The following is a 20,484-nucleotide window of genomic DNA, read 5'->3' on the forward strand; positions in this document are numbered from 1 at the left end:
AGGAGGCGAGGGGCAAGGGGACCACTTGCATGTCAGTTTGATTCTTTTTAAGGACAAATGCAGTGGGATGAGAAGATGTAAACTTCATGGCTGATTGTATACTTGGAGTTCAGAACCTATTACTGTCTTTATTTCTTTGTCCTGTTTGTAACCTTACAGTCAACTTACTTTCAAGGCAAATACAAGTTGTGAGAGCGATAGTGTTAATAGGGGAGCTGGGAATAGGACATTTTGGAAGCCATTTTAAATTCCATTATTTTTTGAAGAGTATCATGGATTATAACATCAGGCCAAGTCTGTTTCAAATGTGAATGCCTATTTTTTGCAATGTCACACACTTTTCCTTAGCAGTGAAGTAGTAGGTACAATTAAAATAGGGAAACAACCTCTTTTATGTCAGCAAGTCTATCCTCTCTGACATGAAGTGTTTTTTAGTAGAGGCTCTAATTTTACTTTTGGACAACTGCTAAAAGTGTATATGTAGTCATGAAAGGAGAGACACAATCTCTGTGTTTTCAGTACTGAAGCAGACATAGGTTATTTACTCTCTGAAATCTGTTTCACCTCTCTGATTTACACTGTACAGGAGATACAATAAAGGTTACAAATTAGAATTTCAAGGGGGAAATATGTGAATAAATGTGGTTTTATTGCAGTGGATCTTTTTGTCTGTTTCTTTGTTACTGCTACTTGGTCCTGACCTTCTTCCAGGATTTGACACATCACATCACGTGTCTTGTTCCTTTTTTTATGCTATTTTATAAAGTACTTTCATTTATCTCATTTGGTTTAAAGCAAATCATACGTTCATGTCCTAAATGTTTCACTAGTCAGAATAATTAAGTTGATCAGGTCTGGAAGCATTGGAAGGAAAATAATAGGGTCATTGAAGCATTCAGGCTCTAATGGGAACCTGAGTTCATTCGGATATCAAATCTAATAATTGCTTTACACCTGTATACACACTCCCAGTGAGCAAGTTCACATTAAAGGTTTAGTGGTTTCAAGACTCTGTTTCAAGGGAATATTAGTACTGTTTTTAAAATACTAAGTTGTTTTGACTATTTTCAACTTTGTTGTTGTTTTTATATATCAATTATAGTTTAGCTGATTGCTCATCTTTATGTACTGGGAAATACTTTCACATGACAATTACTTATTAAAAGTCTGAAATTAGTAATGTATTGCAAATCAGATTTAATGGCAATCAGAAAACTATGAAGGCTATCATCTGAGTTTCACTGCTATGAAACAATTTATTAGGCAAGTTAAAATTTACTTTATACAATTTAACAGTATTCAGAGTCTGAAAGTGTATTTATACGTGATTATGTGTGTAGCACACTAGAAGGATTGTAGCGATGTTCATAGCCATGATTGCTCCTTGAAAAAGGCAATTTCATAAGAATGAGGTAAAAATCAGTATTACTTTGTGAGATTTTTATGGGAAATGAAGCAATAATTGGAACTTCTCCGCTTAACTAAATTCTGTGACAAATCTCCATGAATGCCAGTGGTACAGCCTGTCACAAAAATTCAAGTAAATTTTATCACAATCAAGAATAAAAAAATACTGGCAGCTTTTCATAGCAGGTTTCAGTAAATTCCAGACTCAAATGCTGGTCACAGTGCTGCTTGTTATTGGAGGGGATTTGAACTGATGCAATCGTTCCTCTTCATCTTCTTTTTATTTTCCCACCTTTATAAGTTTAGTTCTCAGCTGAGAATTCAAACTGAAAAAGAAATGGAAAATGGTTGTATATGTGCCTGCATTGTACTGACATGAGGGCCTATTTTTCTCTGTAATTTTAAAGGCCAATTACCCTTGGAGCAAAGGAGAAAAATAGATTGATTTGTCTTGTAACCCCTGAGGCAGGCATGTGTTGTCTCCAGCTAAGGCTTTTCTGCTGCAAGTCTTGTGGAAGAGCTTTCACTGCATATCCCAAGTGGTACTATTAACAAAGAAAGCAAAGTCAAATTAAAATATTAAATAGATCACTTAAAGGTTTAAGGAATCTTATCTTATTGGGCCAATTATTTTTTTTTTTAATCTTTAAGGCCTAAAATAAGCAGTAGTAAAATTTATTTTAAACTGATTACTTGAAAATGGGGTTTATAAATCCATTTTTATCCTATAAATACCAAACTTCAGCTCTAAAGAGGGTAAGCATTTATTTATTTATTGGAATTATGATACAGAAGGCCAATGCCCTCAATTTTGATTGCAGAAGTGTTCCTTTTATTGTGTCCCCACACTGTATAGACCGTGGTCACAGCTGGATTGCTCTGAGCTGGTAAATGTCATCACACATGCCATTTAGCATTATAACTTCTCACATTATTCCTTTTTAAAGCATTTTTATGTCTAGCACATAGAACGTAAATAAATGGGTTTTCTACTGACGTTCTGCATTTTCCTACGACTCAAAGGCTACAATTAACAGTGCCCAGCAAGCTGGGTCTGAGTGGCAGCAGAAAGATTAGACATGTCTTTGTTCCCTTTTAATCTGAGTAAAACTCCTTTGTGTCAGGGCTTAACTTCTTTAACTCTCCATATTTTAGACCTGGCTCTGTACTGCAGTGCTTCTGGATATTAAGGAATTTATTTAGCAAGTTAAAGAGAATCCACACAGCCACATGTCCTTTCAAAGAGGAACTGTTCACAAAGAATAGTATGGAAACCTTCTTAAAATAAAGGTGCTGTGTGTTACCTAAATGACAAACAGCTTTGAAGCAAATATTTTTGAACAGAACACGACACTCCAGACTTCTGCAAATAACTCCGGAGATGTATGTTTCTGCCTTTTTCTGGGGAGGAACCATCCAGTCTTTAGAGAGATCCTTCTAAATCTTACAGTTCTCCTTAAAGCTTTTTCTTCCTCCTTGTTTCTTCTAAAACCTTTTCTTACCCTTCAACACCTTACAGATCAATATGTTGGTAAACATCCCACTAACCAGATCAGGGATGTATTATTATTATTATTATTATTATTATTATTATTATTATTATTATTATTATAATATCAACACACGATGCCTTTATAATTAACATTTCAGCTGCACTATCTTGATTTTGGGGCTTAAAAAAGAAAACACAAAAAAAACCACACACCAAAAAGCTGCTTTTTTTTTGGCCTAAGGATAAGTTTCTTTTTCTCCATCATAGCATTTATAAGCTCAGGTTATCACTCATCTTTCACATGAAAGTCTTGGGTTGGACCAAAACCAAAATAAAACAGGATTTATAGAATTTGACCTCACAGCTACACGATTTGCTTGAAAACTCAATGTTTTCTTTGAAATTGATGTTAAAATAACCTTTTTAGCTGTCATTTAAGTTTGATTGTCATGAATTCAAGATTCTGTTTAGGAAAAAAAAGCTGAGAACAGGGATGTGATATTGCTTGATCTGTTCTCATTTTTGGTTTCAAAAATATAAAATCAAAATGAATGTAAGATGACTCAATGTGATTATTATAAAGGGTCTAGTTCAGAATTTGCCAGGCATGTGTAGGGTGCCTGTTGAGATTGAAATAAGAGTGTTTTAAATGCTAAAAGATTAAAAGAAAGCATATTAACAGTACATTTTCCCTGAACTGTTAGAAAACTATTTTATTTGCTTGTTTCATCTCTTTGCAATAAAGATCTTTTGAAAAGTGCTATTTCAGAGTCCTTTCTGAGGTGTTATTTTGGCTGTATTTCTCCCATAACTGATTTTTACCTTATTGCTGTATTTTTTTATATATAGGCCATACATTTTGAAAGATCAATTTGAAATCAAATCTCACAGAGATGGGTTGAATCTCAACAGAATAGAGGTTAGGAGAGCCATTTTCTCACAAGGTGTTGTTTCTCAAAAGGATTTTGCTCTGGACAGCAACAACAGTTTGAAGCTCTTAATTTTCTTGCCTGGCTTATTTCTCAGTTGGTGTCTCTAATAATGGCAGAGGGACAGGCCAGGCAGTACAGGGAACAGTGCTCAGCTGTGGCTGCTAAAGAGGTGCTGGGCTGGATGGACTTCCCTACTGTTTTACACTGTACCAGTTCTGCTTCTGCCTTATGTTCTATAAATTCCATTTTCCAAATGGAACCTTTCATTGTTGTTAAGCTAAAGCTGATGAAGGTGCATGCAGTCCATAAAGGAAAATAATAAAGTTAATTCTTGTCATAGGTTGTTCCTTAGAGCAGTTGGTGATAGGCTGTTACATCCAATGATATTGTAAGTTGGCTTCAGTTTTCCCTATGCTTAGATGGCTCAAGGAGGAAACCAGGGGCTGCCCAGGCTGAAGTGATTTGAGTTTAACGTAACTTGTCACAATTTTAATCAATGACACTCTGTAGAAAATATTTAGTTAATCAGAAAAAAATGTTACTTGTGAAGTGACAATCAAATTTTCACCTTTTTCTAAAGAATAAATGCCAGTTTCCTCATTATCGCAGATGCAGTGTTTGCTCCTTGGAATTGTCATTTGCTGTGACAGTTTATCCTTTCAAAACATACTTAAATGACCAGGTTACTCATTTTTTGTGTAATCATTCCGTACCTATAGGAAATTATCTTGCTTTTCTGACTGTTTTCCATGTTATGTTTGTGGTACTTTGTGGAGTGCTTGGGACTGCATGAGTATTTTTCTTTTGATTGTTCATGAAAACAAGATGTGTTTCAGTAGGATTTCCTAGTGAACAAAATTTTACATGAATGAAGAAATAAATGTTTGATGTAAAGGCTTTCATTGATTCCCAAAGGCACAGGCCATACAAATTCCCTTACAGAATGCATTTCTGCATCTTTTGCACAGTCAAAACCATTCCAAAAAGATGAAATTTTAAATATTTTATTCATTGCTAAAAGTTCTAACTTCTTCATATGATCATTTTCAAGGCAACTCAAACTGGTACCTTCTTTCTCTGAGTTTTTATTGTTGTCAGCTGTGGAAAGGTCAGTTCTTTCACCTTGGGGAGGTTATTCAGGAGGGGAAAAAAGGAGATTTAGTCAACTAAGGTGCCAAGTCTAAGATACCAGTTTATATAATTTATTATAATTTAAATATAAGGACTGTCAAAGAGAGAACTTTTTTTTTTTTTACAAGATAATGCAAATTCCAATCAAGTACCTTTGAGGTATGGTTTTATAGACTCTGTCTTTTTCCGTTATCAGATATCTCAGTGTCATGACCAATCCATTTGACTGCACAACATCTATATTATTGCTAGCATTGATTGCTCATAAAAAATAAGGTTTATAATTAGGAGAGCATAAAGTTACTACCTGGAAGAGTGGATAAGGAGAAAATGAAATGAAAAAGTCACTTAGTATTGCAGTTCTGCAAAGTACCATTTATTTTCCTCCTAATATAACTGAGCTCTATGTTGATAACAAGCTACTGAGTTAATAAATCTATTGCAGCTATTGAGACTTCTCTTTTAATAACAGAAGTAAGGATGGAGCATTAAGGAAAGGAAAAATACATTTTTCAGAGTATAGTTTTCTCTAAAGTATTTCCCTCTCCCCTACTACTGTGGTTTTTATTGGTTGTGATTTCTTATGCTTACAGGAATGGATTTAAATTGGAAGAGAGCAGGTTTCGATTAGATATTAGGAAGAAATTCTTTGTTGTGAGGGTGGTGAGGCACTGAAGCAGGTTGCCCAGAAAAGCTGTGGATACCCCATCCCTGGAAGTGTTGAAGGCCAGGTTTGACAGTACTTGGAGCAACCTGATCTAGGGGAAGGTTTGCAGTTATGGGAGAATTTGAACTGTCACTTGCAGAAAATGTTTGTCTCTACCATAATGAAAAAAAAACCTTGATAAAAAGACAAAGTCTTAAAAAACCAATAAAACAAATCAACAGTTCTTAGAATCTCTTAATCTGTTTTTAACCTGTACAGTTGAAAGTCTTGAAATTATATCAAGAAATAGTCTAGTGTTGAAGGCACTTCTCCCCACTGAGAGCAAGTATCACTAGACTCTTTATGAATCACTGTCTTGGAGGAGCAGCAGCACATTTCAGTTGATAACTTTCCTTCTTGGGTTTTAGCATTTTTGTGCTTTAATTTCCAGTGCCTGGTGACACTGCAACCAGTGTAGAGATTTATTCCCGTGCAAAACAGATTGACTTAGGGTAATTTGAATAGTTTATGCATGGATAGATTCATTAGGAAAAGGAGGCAAGGCAGAACTATAAAAAGAACTAATAATCTTGCTAAAGGAGCCGTTAATTCCCTATAGCATTGGAGACACTTTCATTGAACAGGGATAGGGAAGGCTGATATTGCAGAGCCCATTCAATCTCCACAGGCAGCCTCTGGTTTTTGTCCAGAAACAGATCACAGAGATGACTTTCTTTTTCTTCTCCAGATCCTTATTAATGTACTTGGACCATCTCTGCCTTTATTAGGTTGGAACAGAATCATGGAATGGTTGAGGTTGGAAAGGACCTCTGGAGGTCTTCTTGGCCACCCACTACTCAAGCAGGGTTAGAGCCAATTGTCCAGGACCATGTCTAGACAAGGATTGAAAATCAAAGGATGGAGACTTCACAATCTTCTGGGACAATCTATTCCAGTGCCCAGTCACCTTCACAATAAGGAAGTGTTTCTTCTAGTTCAGAGTAACCTCCTGTGTTTCAGTTTGTGCCCGTTGCCTGTGGTCTTCCAGCTGGGCACCACTGGGAAGGGCCTGGCTCCAACCTCTTGGCACCCTCCCTGCAGGTATTTACATTCCCTGCTGGGATCCCAGATTGCTGGGATTTTGTGCTGAACCCTCAGCTTGACCCAAGCTCAGCCTCCTCCAGCAGCACAAGTGGCACAGGCTGTTCTAGTCTGGGCAAGCAGAGAGAGTAAATCAGCTCCTTTGGAAAAAAGCTGAGAAAAACTGCTTGCCTGCAGTGTGTGTGTCAGACTTTTTGCTTCTGAAGTTTTTGTTTTGTAATACTCCAGTCCTGCATAGAAGTTCCAGCTGTATATTGGGACATCCTAATGCTGTAGCAATGTAGACGTTGTACTGATGCAGAGCAGCAACCTGAATGTGACATAAGAGAATAGAAAAGTCAATGTCAAAAGAAACAGTCCAAACCTCCAGAAAACTAAGTGGGGGTTAATCTTCTGCCCCTTTTTGTGTCTGTGCATGTGTATATTCATTGCTTTAAAATTTTATTTTAAAGGCATTTAGGAATGTGGCTGGTACTTGGTGATTGTTTTCCTGTGATAGAGACATATTTATTATTCATTGCAATAATTACTGTGTAATATTTTATACTAAAAGTTGTTCTCATTGCACAATCAGGAAATGCTTAGGAAGTGGCTGATTTAACTGTTCTATTTTTAACTCTGCACCAAATTATAGTGAATGGTGTTCAGGCTTTTGTACTTGTAGCATCTAGTGGGCTTCTCACCACCACACTGGTCACTGCATTCTCATGAAACTTGAAATGTATTTTTCCAGAGCTTTTGTGCATAAATTGTTTATAAAATTTTACAGATTTTTACCCAGCAATTTTAGTTATTGTGTGCTGTTTCCAAGGGGACTGTGTTTCAGGATTCTCCTAATGCTTTTATCACCCAGCTTCTCTGATCAAGAAAGTAATTTATTGCTGATTGCAGAACTCTTGAACTCAGTCTGGCAGCTGCAGTATGAAACTTCTCTGATCCAGTCTCCTAGTTACTTATTTACATATCATTCGAAATGATTTTCAGGGCTGTTTGAAAACCTCTTGACATTGCATTATCCGTGTTGCAAATCTTATGGTGATTTGTTTTTTCCTCTCTTTGTGTTACAGATAACAAACGAGTAACTTTGGAAAGGTCTCGTTCTCGCCACAATGGAACAATTGCAGCTGTATGATTCTTCTGATGCCAAAGAATTAATGAATTGTTTTATTTACAATTAAATGGATATACTTTGGAAAGAGTTTATCATATGAATTGGCAATGATCATAAAGGAATACTGGTATTGATTAAATGAGATGGTGTAAAAATATGTAATTTTAAAGCTGTTGCTAAATAATCCACATACTGTATCTTATTACCCCAACTACCAAGATCTGTAAACAGTGTTAAACAGTAGGATATATATCTTATTTTCTTATGTTCTTTCCTTTTTTTTTTTTACACCCCCTTTTTTTTAAGCTGGCAACTCACATGAAAAGAGTTGGGGATTTCTAGGTTTTGTTTTATATGGGTAAGAAAATACAGTTCTGTTGAAAGAGTACAGCTGTGGATTCCATTTGCAGTTCTGGTTTGAACATGAAAGGAAAAAATAATAAAATTGTATGTTAATAAATTCAGAGATGAGCTGGTCTACATTATCAGAATCTTTTTTGTAACCATAAAAAAAGCAACACATAGCCCCAATCAGGTTGCTGAAAACCTTATCTCAGTGTAAAGCTTGGTGGATTCAGCTGTTTTAGCTGCAAGTAGGGTATACCACATATCTACACTTTTGGTGATATGATGATGTATAGTTACTTATCACTGCTAAAAAAAAAAAAAGAAAATAAAACGGAGCATAGGATTTTACCAAAATTAAATGATGTCAAGGGCAGGATATGTTTTTAACTGTATCTAAGGAAGAATTTTTCTAATTATGCACTTATATATTCTTTATAAAGATATTTGGGGGAAAATATGATTGTCCTATTTTAATTATGCTAAAAATATCTTTGTGTAGGTTTTTAGAGACAAGCTACATTACGAAGTTATTCAAATCTGCCTCTGAGTTTTTCCTCTGTTTCTCAGGTAAAATATGTAGCGGGATCTCTACTGGTGGATTTCAGTGCTGAGAGTTTAGCAGCTAAGAACAAATGTCCTACCTGGAGCACTCTCTAGCAGTGATCAATGATTGCAGCAGTTTGATTTTTTGGGAAGCTCCTCCCATTCTACTTTGTATACAGGCCCCTTGCACTGCAGTACCTCAGGTGAGCAGTCAGTTCAGTAGCTGACACTGTATGTTCTGCCACTCACTGGGAAACCACAGTTCCCTTTGCTCCCCAGGCTCCAGCTGAATGTACAGACTGTTTGGTGTTCAGGTCAGCCTTCACCATCCTTTTTACTGAAGGTTCATTGCTTATCTGATGGGAAGGAGGACTTGAAGTGGGAGTTCCAGTGGAACTACTTCACATGTTTCTCAGCTATGATATTTTTTAAAAATCAGGGTGTCGTAGGTGGCACTTGTTCTCAAATTATTAATGCTTTTCACTGATTGATGAAATTATTATGAGTACTTTTATTGCCTGGTCTTATGGGGAACTTTTTTCTGATGTTATATAGAGTGTTTAGAAGGTGAGGTATCACATGATTTTCTGTGCACAAACTGGTAGCTCTAGAGGAACATTTGCTCCTGGGGCAGTACCTTTGCACTACTGCTTGAGCCAAGCGTCTTTGTACAGTAGGTTCTTTTTGCTTCTCTCATGAGATACCCTTTAAGACTATCTGACTAGTTTGAGATAAATTCTCACAGTTTCAAACTACATATCCAATTATTGTAAGAAAAGATACAGCTCCTTTTCAATCTAGTATTGATTTTTTTTCTTTTTTTTCAAAACTTTTTTTCAAAGAATACAGGGGGTTTGCCCGTAGCTCTGAACATAGGAATACAGCTGAAGCCTAGTGAAATGTGTGCTGTCAACTAATTTTCTCCCTGAACTGTTCGGGGTTTTTAGTGACAAACTAAAGAGTTTTATGGTACTTCAGGAAAAAAAAAAGCATGCAACAGGATTCTGTCTCCCTGTCTATCAGTAAGAGATACAAAGAATTATACCCTGTTTTGTGCAAGGTCAACATCAGCCTTGTATTGAAGCATAACTTTTTTCTAAATGGAACTATTAAATTCTCAGTTAAAAAAAATGTGCTTAATGTACAAAGCCAGTTTAAAGGATTAGGGTCATAATGTCTATATAAATCAATAGTGTATTAGAATTCAAATTTCGAAAGTAACATTTTACTGGGATTTGCAAGTAGTGGTATAATCTTTATACATGAAAACTCAAAAGCTCTGAACAGAATCTTTGTACGGTAGCAGTAATTATTAGAGCACAAGTTTTTCATATCCATGGTTGTTTTTTTTTTTTTTAAAGCTCTGTGAAAGCTGGCTACAGATTTTCAAGAACCAAATCTTATGAAAAAAAAGGCAAATCCAAAATAACATCATCTGATGCTTCTATTTTACTACTATTTTTTTCATATTTGAAACATTTATATAATTTAATGGACATATCTGTTAGGGCAAAAGTGTCTTTCAAAGGAAAACTAGTTTAGAAGATAATTTATGTAAATATAGGGTGCTCGTATTTATGAAGTCTAAAATATTTTCTGAAATTGATGCTGGTCACTTTGTCTTTTGATAGTTTTTCAGTCTATATTAAATTGCAGATATTTTTAATGTTTTTATTATTGATCTAATTTTCAGAGGTGTCACATGTTTATCTAGAAGTGTAGAAGAGTAGCACCTTTTTCAGAAATGCACTTGCCTTATTTTCTAATTTTAAAAAAAATGAAATATATCAGTTAAATTATATTTGTATTCAAAGTAATCCCAGAAAGAAAATCACTGGAGGGTTCATACATAAATTTCTTGCTAATTATGTTTCACTATATGTCCTCTGAGACATTACGTTAACAATATACCAGCACATCTGTTTGCATTCACATTTTACCAGTTACAAGTACTGAAGAGAGGTTTTTTTTTAATGATGTTACACTGTTTACATTTCTTAGTTTATTAAGAGGAAGATAATTTTACCTTTGCAATGAATTGAACTAAATTTGCAAATGTCATGGGAATGAAATGTTTAAATCATATACAAATATACATCTCTGTTGCTTAACTACTGGCTGTACAGATCAGAAATGTAAAGACACTATAGATTTTTTTTGCTCAAGTTTTATGCAGTTTACTGAGAAAAAAAAGTGCAACACGGTTTGTCATGTATGTTTGTTTGTGATTGAACAAATATCCTTTCCCAGCACACAAGTGATGTTTGGTTTGAGTGTTAATCATATTATGAGCTGATGCTAAAGCCAAAACAAAATTGGTGCCTCAGAGGGCACTGACAAACAGCTCCAGGAAGTATTCCCAGAAATACTGTTACATCGTTTGTTCTGGTTTTAGCTGACCATGGTCAATATGAAAAACATTATCTAAAATTATCCGTTCTTCTTGAAAATTCAGATACAAATGCAAACATTCCCACAGTTCCCTTGTGTAATATGCAAATAGTCACGAATATCTGTATATTTTTGCATTTTTGTGTGTGGTATATGTACTACCTCAGACAAATGCTGTAAAAAACGTAATATTTTCATGGTTTCTATCCAAGCCACAATTCATTAGTAACCTACTTTAAATTCATCCCACAATATACAAACGGTTTGCAAAACTCTGAGAATCTGGCTGAGTTTTAGGTTTGGCTGGAAATCCTCCTATAGCTTTCGTTTAAGAAACTTTGCAACGTTCAGCTTTTGCATCCCTCAGGCAAATCCTGCTTTGATGGGTGAATTTAGTACTTCCTATACTGAGAATGATCTAGCTAGTAAATGTTTAAAGCTGGTAATAGTTATGTGGGAGCAAACTTACCTATGTATGTAAATTGCTTCTTTTCCATTAAACAAAGGCTTGGCTGAGTTATACTTTACTGTTTGCCTTCAAATTGCTGCGAGGTCAGGCATAACAAGTGCTAAGTGATACAGCAATGTAAAGCCCACCTCTGATGTGCCATACTGTATTTGCAAGTTACTCATTTTTTAATTAAGTATTGTAAGAAAACCTCTACAGCTCTTCTTCTGCGGTGTCTCCACACATGCCCACGCATGCACACAAAGTGTAAATAATAAAAAAAGAAAAAAAATCAAAGCAGATAAAGCCAAATCCCTCAGCTTCAGGTGTCTCCGTTTCAGATCACACATTGCTGCTTTTTGTGCTCAAGGAAGGGAGTTGTGTAAGCCTGTGAATTCTGCAGTCCTGCAAGCTGTCACTCGGCACCCACTGATGTCATTAGGAGAATGGTAAAGGAGAAAGATTTGCTCTTGTAGTGCTTCTTTTAGCACTGTTTGAGGTGATACATATGCCACAGAATGTGAACAATAACCTATTACAGCTCAGGCAGTCTGCTATCATGCACCATTTGATTTCCCTTTTGGAAGTCACAGGACTCCTGATGCCAAAAACAAAAAAGGATTAAAAAAAAAAAGGTGACAAAACTCATGCATTTCTATTTTTTAAACAGCTCTGTGTTTGTATGTAATGTTTAAAATAGGAATTTGATGAAATCACAGCCTGGCCATTGTTAATCCATGTATTCTGAAAACTGTAATAAAGATATACATAACATGATTTTTCTAGGTGCACCAATGTTTTACTTGTTTATCATTATTATTACCTATTGAGTACCATCACCTCAAAGCCTGGTTTTATTATATAAAATTGTCACACTGAAATTACATTCCATTTTAGCTTATTGACATTTTATGGATTTCTGGTGGGTTTTTTTCTCTGAGGTGTCAAGTATATTTGACTTGAATTTGGGGACAAAGGTGCCTTTTCCAATGAAAGAGGACTTTCAAAAACAAATAATCAAAAAACCCAAGTATATAATTAAAATCCCCAACATTAAATCATGGTGATACCATTTTATTTTTACAAAAATAACAATAAAAGGGAATCACTAAACAAATTCCATGAGTCCATATTTATTTTAAATGACTGGATTCCAGTATAGACCTTTTAAGACAGACACACAGTAAGTCAGACAGCTTAATGTGGATGTTTTCCAAATTATATGATTCAGTCAGTCACAAAATGGTGAATTAACAGAATAGAAACTTGACAGACCTTTACCTTCAAAACTATGTATTGCACCTGAAATACATAACAGTATATAGAGTGAGCATTGAAGTTTACTTAAAATTCTGTTTAAATATAATTCTAATGAATATGATCAGCCATATCGATACAACTTTTCTCAAGTAACTTTTTGCCTGTGGAAAAGATTTGCCAAGGGATGGTCAAAGGCACCATTTTATTTTTAATTAACTGAATTACACTTAGAATGCACTATTTGATATATTATAAAGCAGTAGGGGTTTATTTTCTTGTGGGATTAACATGAAAAAAAGTGAAAACTTTTAAGTGCCAGCTATAAATGTAAATGCTCTGATTGTCCTGATTAAGAAAAATGCGGTAATGGTGTCCTACATATACCATATTCTTGTTCCTTATTTTTAGGTAAATATTCTTGGCTTTCTAGTGTGGGAGCCAGGGATTCCCATCATCTTCTGAAAGATTTTTTGCCTTTGGGTGATTTGCAGGCAGAATTAGTCCTGAAAAAAGAAAGCAGATACTTAATGCCCCTCTCAATGGAAATTGTTTCTGTTGCTTCCACACATGCTTAAGAAATCCTGTATGTGAACTTCAAATTGATGGCAGGTTGTGGTGCTCTGCCACTTACATTTGGATATTCTCTGTAAATTTGAGCTGCAGTCCTACCCTCTCTTAGTTCCTCCAGTCATCATCTCAGAATCAGCCTTTCTACATTTTTGTAGAGAAGTCAGTATTACTGGCTGTAGTAAAATTATTAAAACATTCAATTCTCGGAATTATTTGATGAGTACTTAACGACCTTAATTAATCCTGTTCATTAGATATGAAGCTAAGATTAAGAAATAAAATCCAAATAAAGGATTGGGGGTTTTTTTGTCTGTAGTCTGTGAGCAAACACTATTTTAGTCCAGTTAAATTCACAAGGTGCTGAAAGGTGTTTATTTGTGTTGCTGTAATAATGAGGCCGACTTCAGAAACCCATCTGAGAGGCAAAGGATATTATCTCAGGCCCCATGCTAACAAAATCACACAGCTCTTGGATTTTACCTGGCTCTTGCTGAGCAGGTTCTGTCAGCCTGGGAAATGCTGCTGTAGGTGAGCTCACACTGGAGCCAGGTCTGCAGGACAGCTTTTATGAGGACAATGTGCCCAACTTTATTCCAGTGAAATAATTGATCTCTGAGTCTCCAGGGGCAAATTATCTGTGAGGCACAGATGACTGAAAAGCTCTGTGAGAGCTTATCTGCTTTTAAAAGTGCACAAGTTCTGAAGAAAAAATAAATAAGGCCTGGTGTAAACTAATTTTAATACTCCACTGCCACTGCACCAATCCCCATGCCCAGGCCTCTGACCTGGAGAAGTTACTCCTGCCACATTCACAAATGTGTGTGTTTTAACAGTCTTTGAGAGTACAAGGATGACTTGAGTAATTACCAGACCAGCAGTTCAGTGGCACTGGAGATTCATCTCAGGCTGTTGCTGTTTTAGGTGATGCAGGTGCCCTGAAGTGGCTCAGAAGACTGTTCCATTTGTGGAAAAAATTGTTAGTGATCACAGTTTCTCAAACATTATTTATCTTCTAGAGAAGTAAAAAGGGAAAATTACTACTGTGAAGAGATAAAAACAAGAGCTAGAAAAAGGTATGTATAATATAAACTATTAATAAAGTTGTACATTTAAAGAAATGGCATTTTAACTGCCCCAGAGCTTGATTCCATACCTATTCAGTGAAGTTCTTTTACTTAAGTGGTATGGGACAGGCCAACTTAGAGGACATCAGTTATTTGCAGATTAAAAACAGACTAAACAAAAAAACCCAAACAAACCAAACCAAACCAAACAAATAAAAAACCCCACAAAACAAAAAACAAAACCTAATGAGAATTCAATGACTGAATTTCCTGGCAGGAAGAGAAATGAGATTACTTACAAAGGCATAAAGTAGTGGCAAATCTACAAAAAGTCCTTTGCATTCCATTACTCATTACATTATATGTAATGAGTACTAAAACCAAATGGAAAACAAGAGAGGCAAATTTGCCTACGTGCGTTTGGCACTGTGCAGAATAGATTCTGAAATTGAGCTGTTATACTTTAATGAAGGTTGTGGGACTTTAAAAGCTGTGGTAACATAGAATGGCCAAGTGAAAATTGTGCTTCCAGAAATATTTCAAAATTCTGTTAAGCCAAGAAAGATCTAATTTAACCATAGGCAATGTGTGTGTAAATGTAATACAGATTTTTACCTGAAAGTAATTTAAATCTCTTCCAATAAGCTATAGTTTTAATCTTTTAATTGTTCTTTGCACTGACTAGATAAATTGGTCCAAATTAATTTTGGTTTCCCTCTCCTGGGTAAGACATGAGCAGATTCCTGTGGTTAGTCTGCAAACCCATTTCCCTCAGCACTACCACCTGTAGAATTCTGAGCAGTGAATTGCAGTGACAAGAAAAAAAAAATGCTGTAAATAGTAATGGACTCTGATGAAATACAGCAAACACATTTTGTTGTTATGATCTTCATGTGTTATTTAACATAAAAATTTGTAAATGATCCACTTTAGATTTGTAAGTTTATCGTTGAGTTGTTGCTGCTGCAATGTTATGCAAGTGTCTGTCACACACACAATATGTTGCACCGTGTTAATGCTTTCTGTATTGATTGACTCAGACCACTATTCCTCGTAAGCAGTAGGGAGTCTTGAAGCCTGGTGCAGATGCTGGAATGTGATTATGTTATGATGGAATGGAGCTTATTCAGCAATCCTGTGATTATTAAGGCAATGAGGGTAATTTATAGCCTCTTATGACCTACTGGTACCAGAAGCTAAAATAAGGTGTTAGGAGAAACAAAACCCTACTTCAAGAGCTAGTAAACACAAAAGCACATCAATTTCTGTTAAATAATGATAAGATGCAAAATGTAGCTTGTATAATTTATAGAGAGCCTTAATTAGTTCATATTTGATCTTTAGGTCTTGTTAATATGCCAAGCCAGACACCAAAATGCTCTTCAGTTTAGTGTTATTAAAGCAGTTACCTGACGTATTATCATCGTGTTTATGTGTACTATAGTCAGTCATCTGGATGTTGCTGTGCAGGTTGTGCACATTAAACCTGGCTTTGCTGATTGCAGGCTGATACTCTGAAAGTGAATGAAATAAATGGCAGCTTTTCTATGGACTTGAGAATTAACCCTCATCTATATATGGAATTACAGTTATCCATACTCATAATTTTAATAAGTTCTCTATCAAAAGCAAAGGCTTTTCATATAAAAAGTTCCCCCAAACCATCTGCAAGGGTCCACAATAATGTTTAACTGTATATAAGCTTTGATTCTTGAAACATTATTAAATGTTTCTTTTAAAAAATCGATAATATCAATTGTATGGGTATATTAAAAATTTATTTGCTTCTTTAATAGCCTTTACATGCCGTTAGAGTATTTACTGGTTTATGACATAATTTTTTTCATTTTATTAATTCCTAAAAGTAGCTGATTCCCTGCATTTAAATACTCATGATCTGAAACTTAAAAGTAAGCTTAATTGTGGTATCAGGTTAAAAATTATTTTATAAATTCTTTATCCCAAAACTGAGCATGGATTCTGTTTGGGAGAAAAGATTTCCAAGTATCTAGTTCCTGTGAATTCAACTAAACATAGTAGAAGTGCCATCTGAATCATTATGTTTGCACAGTACGGTCACATAACAAAAATGAGTAATCTGCAGTCATTCACAACAACATAACTTAATAATTACTTTATTATAACGTTCCTACCCAACTGGATATTTAAAGAACACACTGGTAGAAAAGAGCTCTCTCCACTTGAGGTGAGTAGGAGACAAGCATCAAACTTTTTAATAGCGAAGGATCGACAAAAGGAGGAAGCGGAACGGTGATAATCAGCTGTCAGTCTGAGCTCTCAATCATGCTGGTAAAAATATCTCAAGCAACTTCATGATTTACACGGGAAAGCAACATTTGGTATAGCACATAATGCCATAAAGGACAGAAAGAAATAATGAGGAAGAACAAAACACGTATAAAACAGTGCCATAAAGTGATTTATGAAAGCTGGTGTTTCACAAAGTAATTCAAATACATAAATGCCTCAAAGAGAAAACATGGGCATTGGTAGCACAGAGAGGCAACGTCTGCTATATTAAGGAAGAAAAGGAGCAAGCTCAAAGCATATGGTTAGTTTTATCATCTAACACAAGGTGTTGCTCAGCTCTCGTCCTTCAGTTTGCAGGAGGAAGCACCAGCATGTTTGTCCATAAGGTTAGTCCTGCTTCACAGCCTGGGAGAGGTGCCAGTGGGGGAGGGTAAAGGGTGGGGGTTAATTCACTCACTCAGACAGAACTGGGTTCCAAATGCCTAAATTGCATTTTTCAAATAGTAACCATTCTTTCCTTGCCTGCTGAGATTTGGTGGTCATCTTTAGGCATTACTGCCACAACACTTCACTAACAAATTTCTTAAGAGATCACTTAAGAACTGCCATAAGCAAACAGCCAGAGCTTAGAAAACAAAGTTTCTCTAATGCATTAAACCTAAAGTTAGTTTAAAGGATGTTTCTTAACTGTAAGATGGAATTAGATATCTAACTTTCTGAAACATGGCAACAGAAGAAATGGCTTTGCCATGGCAATACTTCTGTACCATAGGACTCATGTACATGCTGAAGTGAGGTGGCTTAGTGCTTCTTTCAACTGGAATTCTTCCAGAGTATGGCAATCATAAACTGCAGTAGACAAAAGTTACAAAAGCGGACAAGAGTATAACTATGCTAAATAATTCAACAAAAACTATTTCAGGTGCTTTTGAGGGCTTTTTGCCCTTGTATTTTCTTCCTAAATCATTTCATTTCAGTAATCTTACTTTTACAGCAGCAGCCATTTAAAGAAGCACTAAATCATAGGCAGTATAATCCCTTTTACACAAAGGAACAATTTAAAAAGGATAAACTTCATTTTTATGGGTTTCAGTGAACTCTGTCAGGGAAGTGTTTTCTTGCCATTCACTTAGTTACTGTGTTTGCCTTGAGCTGACAATGTGTTTTGCCCTGTAAAATCTGAATGTTCATGATTCCCACATTTGGCAAAGAACTGACATAGCAGATAAAAGGTCTCTTGATCTGTTCCCTTGTGTGGTCCAAGTGACTCAGACTTCCAGCTACTTATCTGTGAGCCACACAGACTCCAATCTGAGTGTCAAGAACAGCTTCCCATGAAGGAAATTTTGAAACAATCAATGTAAAGTAAAGAGAACTTGGAGGGTAATAAAAATGTGTCTGTTGAATGCTATCTCTGAAATCTTGGTCTGGTTGGACTGCTAGAAAATGTTGGGCTTTAAATAAAACCTTTTTATGCATTTTACTAAAATACTTGGTATAAAAGTTATGCCAGGTTTAGTCTTAGATGTTGCAAACTACCATTATTCACCTAACCAGGTTTTTGTTGTTGCTCACGTTTCCCCGTTATTGGTTTTCAGTTTGAGCCAGATTGATGAACATTATTGCACGTGAGGAGAGGTGCATGTCCTTGATCAAGGTAGGTAGGAACTGATGTAGATAAGCAGGGAAAGCCTTTAATTTAAATTCTGCTCTGTCAGAAAAACTATATTTTTACTCTAGTGCATTGTATAACAAAGGAAGCAAATTATATAAAACATAGATCTTTGATCATGAAGATATTTTCCTTACATAAATATAGCGACGGCTCCTAATGAACACATAGCCTGCAATTTTGTTGCAATCCAGTACCAACACAGTCATAATTTCCTTTCATTTTGATTTTAATCAGATTTCTTTAATGGAGGATCATTTGCAGGTGCCTGAGTCTAGAAAGGAGCAGGTGTGAAAGATCATCTAATTTAAATGAAAATGTTCCTGTTCAATTTCAGATTCTTTTCACCTGTGAAGCAAATTTTACTTTCACTGTGTGTTTTGTCCAGTATTCTTTCAATTAGGTTGTGTCCACGTAATTTCAGTTGCCACTGTGGTGGCTGCCCTTTGAAGAGCAGAAAATTGAAGTTGTCAGCAAACATCTGCACTAAGCATTTTCTGACTAGAAAAGCAAGGAATGCCCAAGAGAATGTGTGGGAGAATTTCCTAAAGAAACAAAATTCAGCAGTGAGATGAGTTCCTCACAGTTTTCATGGCAGCAGCCATCTTCATTCATGCAGGGAGACTTCACTCCAATGAAGCCCTGCTTGCCAGGATGTGCTTTGAGAACACACTTCACTTATCTCTGCTCTGAAAAATGGCTATTCCCTGAGGTAAGACTGAACAAGGTTCTTACTATGGTGTAGTTCTCATCCACATAGCTCCCTGTCTGTCTTTCTCTACAAGCTGACAGTCTTTTGCAGTATGACTGTTTTCTCCTTCTTACTCTCTAGAATCATTTTGTGAACCAGAGGGTTTGAGTTTGGTACAGTGGGCAGAAACAGTCTGTTTTATGGACATCTCTGGAGGAGGCAGCATTGACCACAAGGCAGACTGACAGAACTGTCATTAGTTTATTGATGCAGCATGCTAGGAAACAGAATATTGACTCCTAAATGTGGAGGACTTTTTACTTAGTGCAAGGAAGACAGCAAGGTAAATATGTATGGAGGGATGAGAGGATGTGTGTTCGCCCTGTCAGTGAGCAATGACAAGTATTGCATCCATCAATGATGCAAGGGTAAAAGAAGCAGAGGTTTGTATTTCTCAGAAGGCATTGCTTGTCCTGACAAAATGTAAATACATCAATCTATAACTGCCCAGCAGTGTGTGATGTGAATAATTATTTTGGCCCCAGTTCATTTTTGGTGCATTTTAACAGGGGTGGAATTAAAATCCAATCTGTTGACTATTGGTTTTCACTCTCCCAGAGGAAAGAGCCCCCTGTCTTGGCTAAATGTCCTTCTCAGAAAATCTTCTCAGTAAAAATGAATCTCATTCTCTGTGTGTCGGTGTTAAATGTGTCTAAACCCACCATCTTTATCCAAAACCAGTGCTTTTATACCTAAAGCTGGGCCCAGCCTTTTTGCAGCATTTGTTGTAAAAGACAATGATACAAGTATCCAGCACAGAGACTGATTAAAAAGTTTTCCATATAGCTTGTAGCTGGTTGCAATTTAGAATATGAGTTGCTATACTGAGATGCTGAAAACTGTAAACACTATTTGCATTTTGTTATGAATGTTTTGCATAACTTTAAGGATGTTTTCTTTATCCCCAAGTGGGTCTGTTTTGAGCCCATAATGTACTGTGAAGTTCCAGGAACAGAAAAATTTGTTGAGCACAAACAGGCCAGTATCACAGCAGACGTAACAGTGTTCAAGCAAAGAGTGTTTTGCATCAAAAATGTGTATATATTTGCATTTTTGATGCAAAAATCTACTTAATCGGCACTGCAAATGAAGCCCATAACTGAGGCAGTGCAGAATTCTATGAAATTGAAAAGTTCTGTGTAATTTCTGAAAAACAAAGTCTATTTTGCAAAGCTCTAACTATAGCTAATATTTAAACAAATTTAATCATCAGTGAACTAACATGACAGAAGTACTCAGAGCTTCTTTATCATTGTAAGTTTTTCATGTCCTTGTCTGTGGAGTGTGCTTTTTTTTTAACATTTCTTAATTAAACGTTTATCCTATTTAATTGCTGGGAAAAGTGC

The 20,484-nt window shown here is 35.9% G+C and overlaps 1 protein-coding gene across 4 annotated transcripts in view; it reads left to right on the forward strand.

Annotated features, from left to right (window-relative positions):
- The window catches only part of DIAPH2 (diaphanous related formin 2), a 199,365-nt gene extending 187,038 nt beyond the window's left edge, over window positions 1-12,327 (forward strand). For all 4 annotated transcript variants that reach the window (XM_032701648.1, XM_032701649.1, XM_032701650.1 and 1 more), the window contains one exon: window positions 7,777-12,327. In XM_032701648.1, the coding sequence (XP_032557539.1) occupies window positions 7,777-7,841 (65 nt within the window). In that variant the 3' untranslated portion in view covers window positions 7,842-12,327. The remainder of the gene's footprint in view (window positions 1-7,776) is intronic.
- Window positions 12,328-20,484: the final 8,157 nt, after the last annotated feature.

The sequence above is a fragment of the Chiroxiphia lanceolata genome, chromosome 14 (assembly GCF_009829145.1).
Source record: "Chiroxiphia lanceolata isolate bChiLan1 chromosome 14, bChiLan1.pri, whole genome shotgun sequence".
Taxonomy (NCBI): domain Eukaryota; kingdom Metazoa; phylum Chordata; class Aves; order Passeriformes; family Pipridae; genus Chiroxiphia; species Chiroxiphia lanceolata.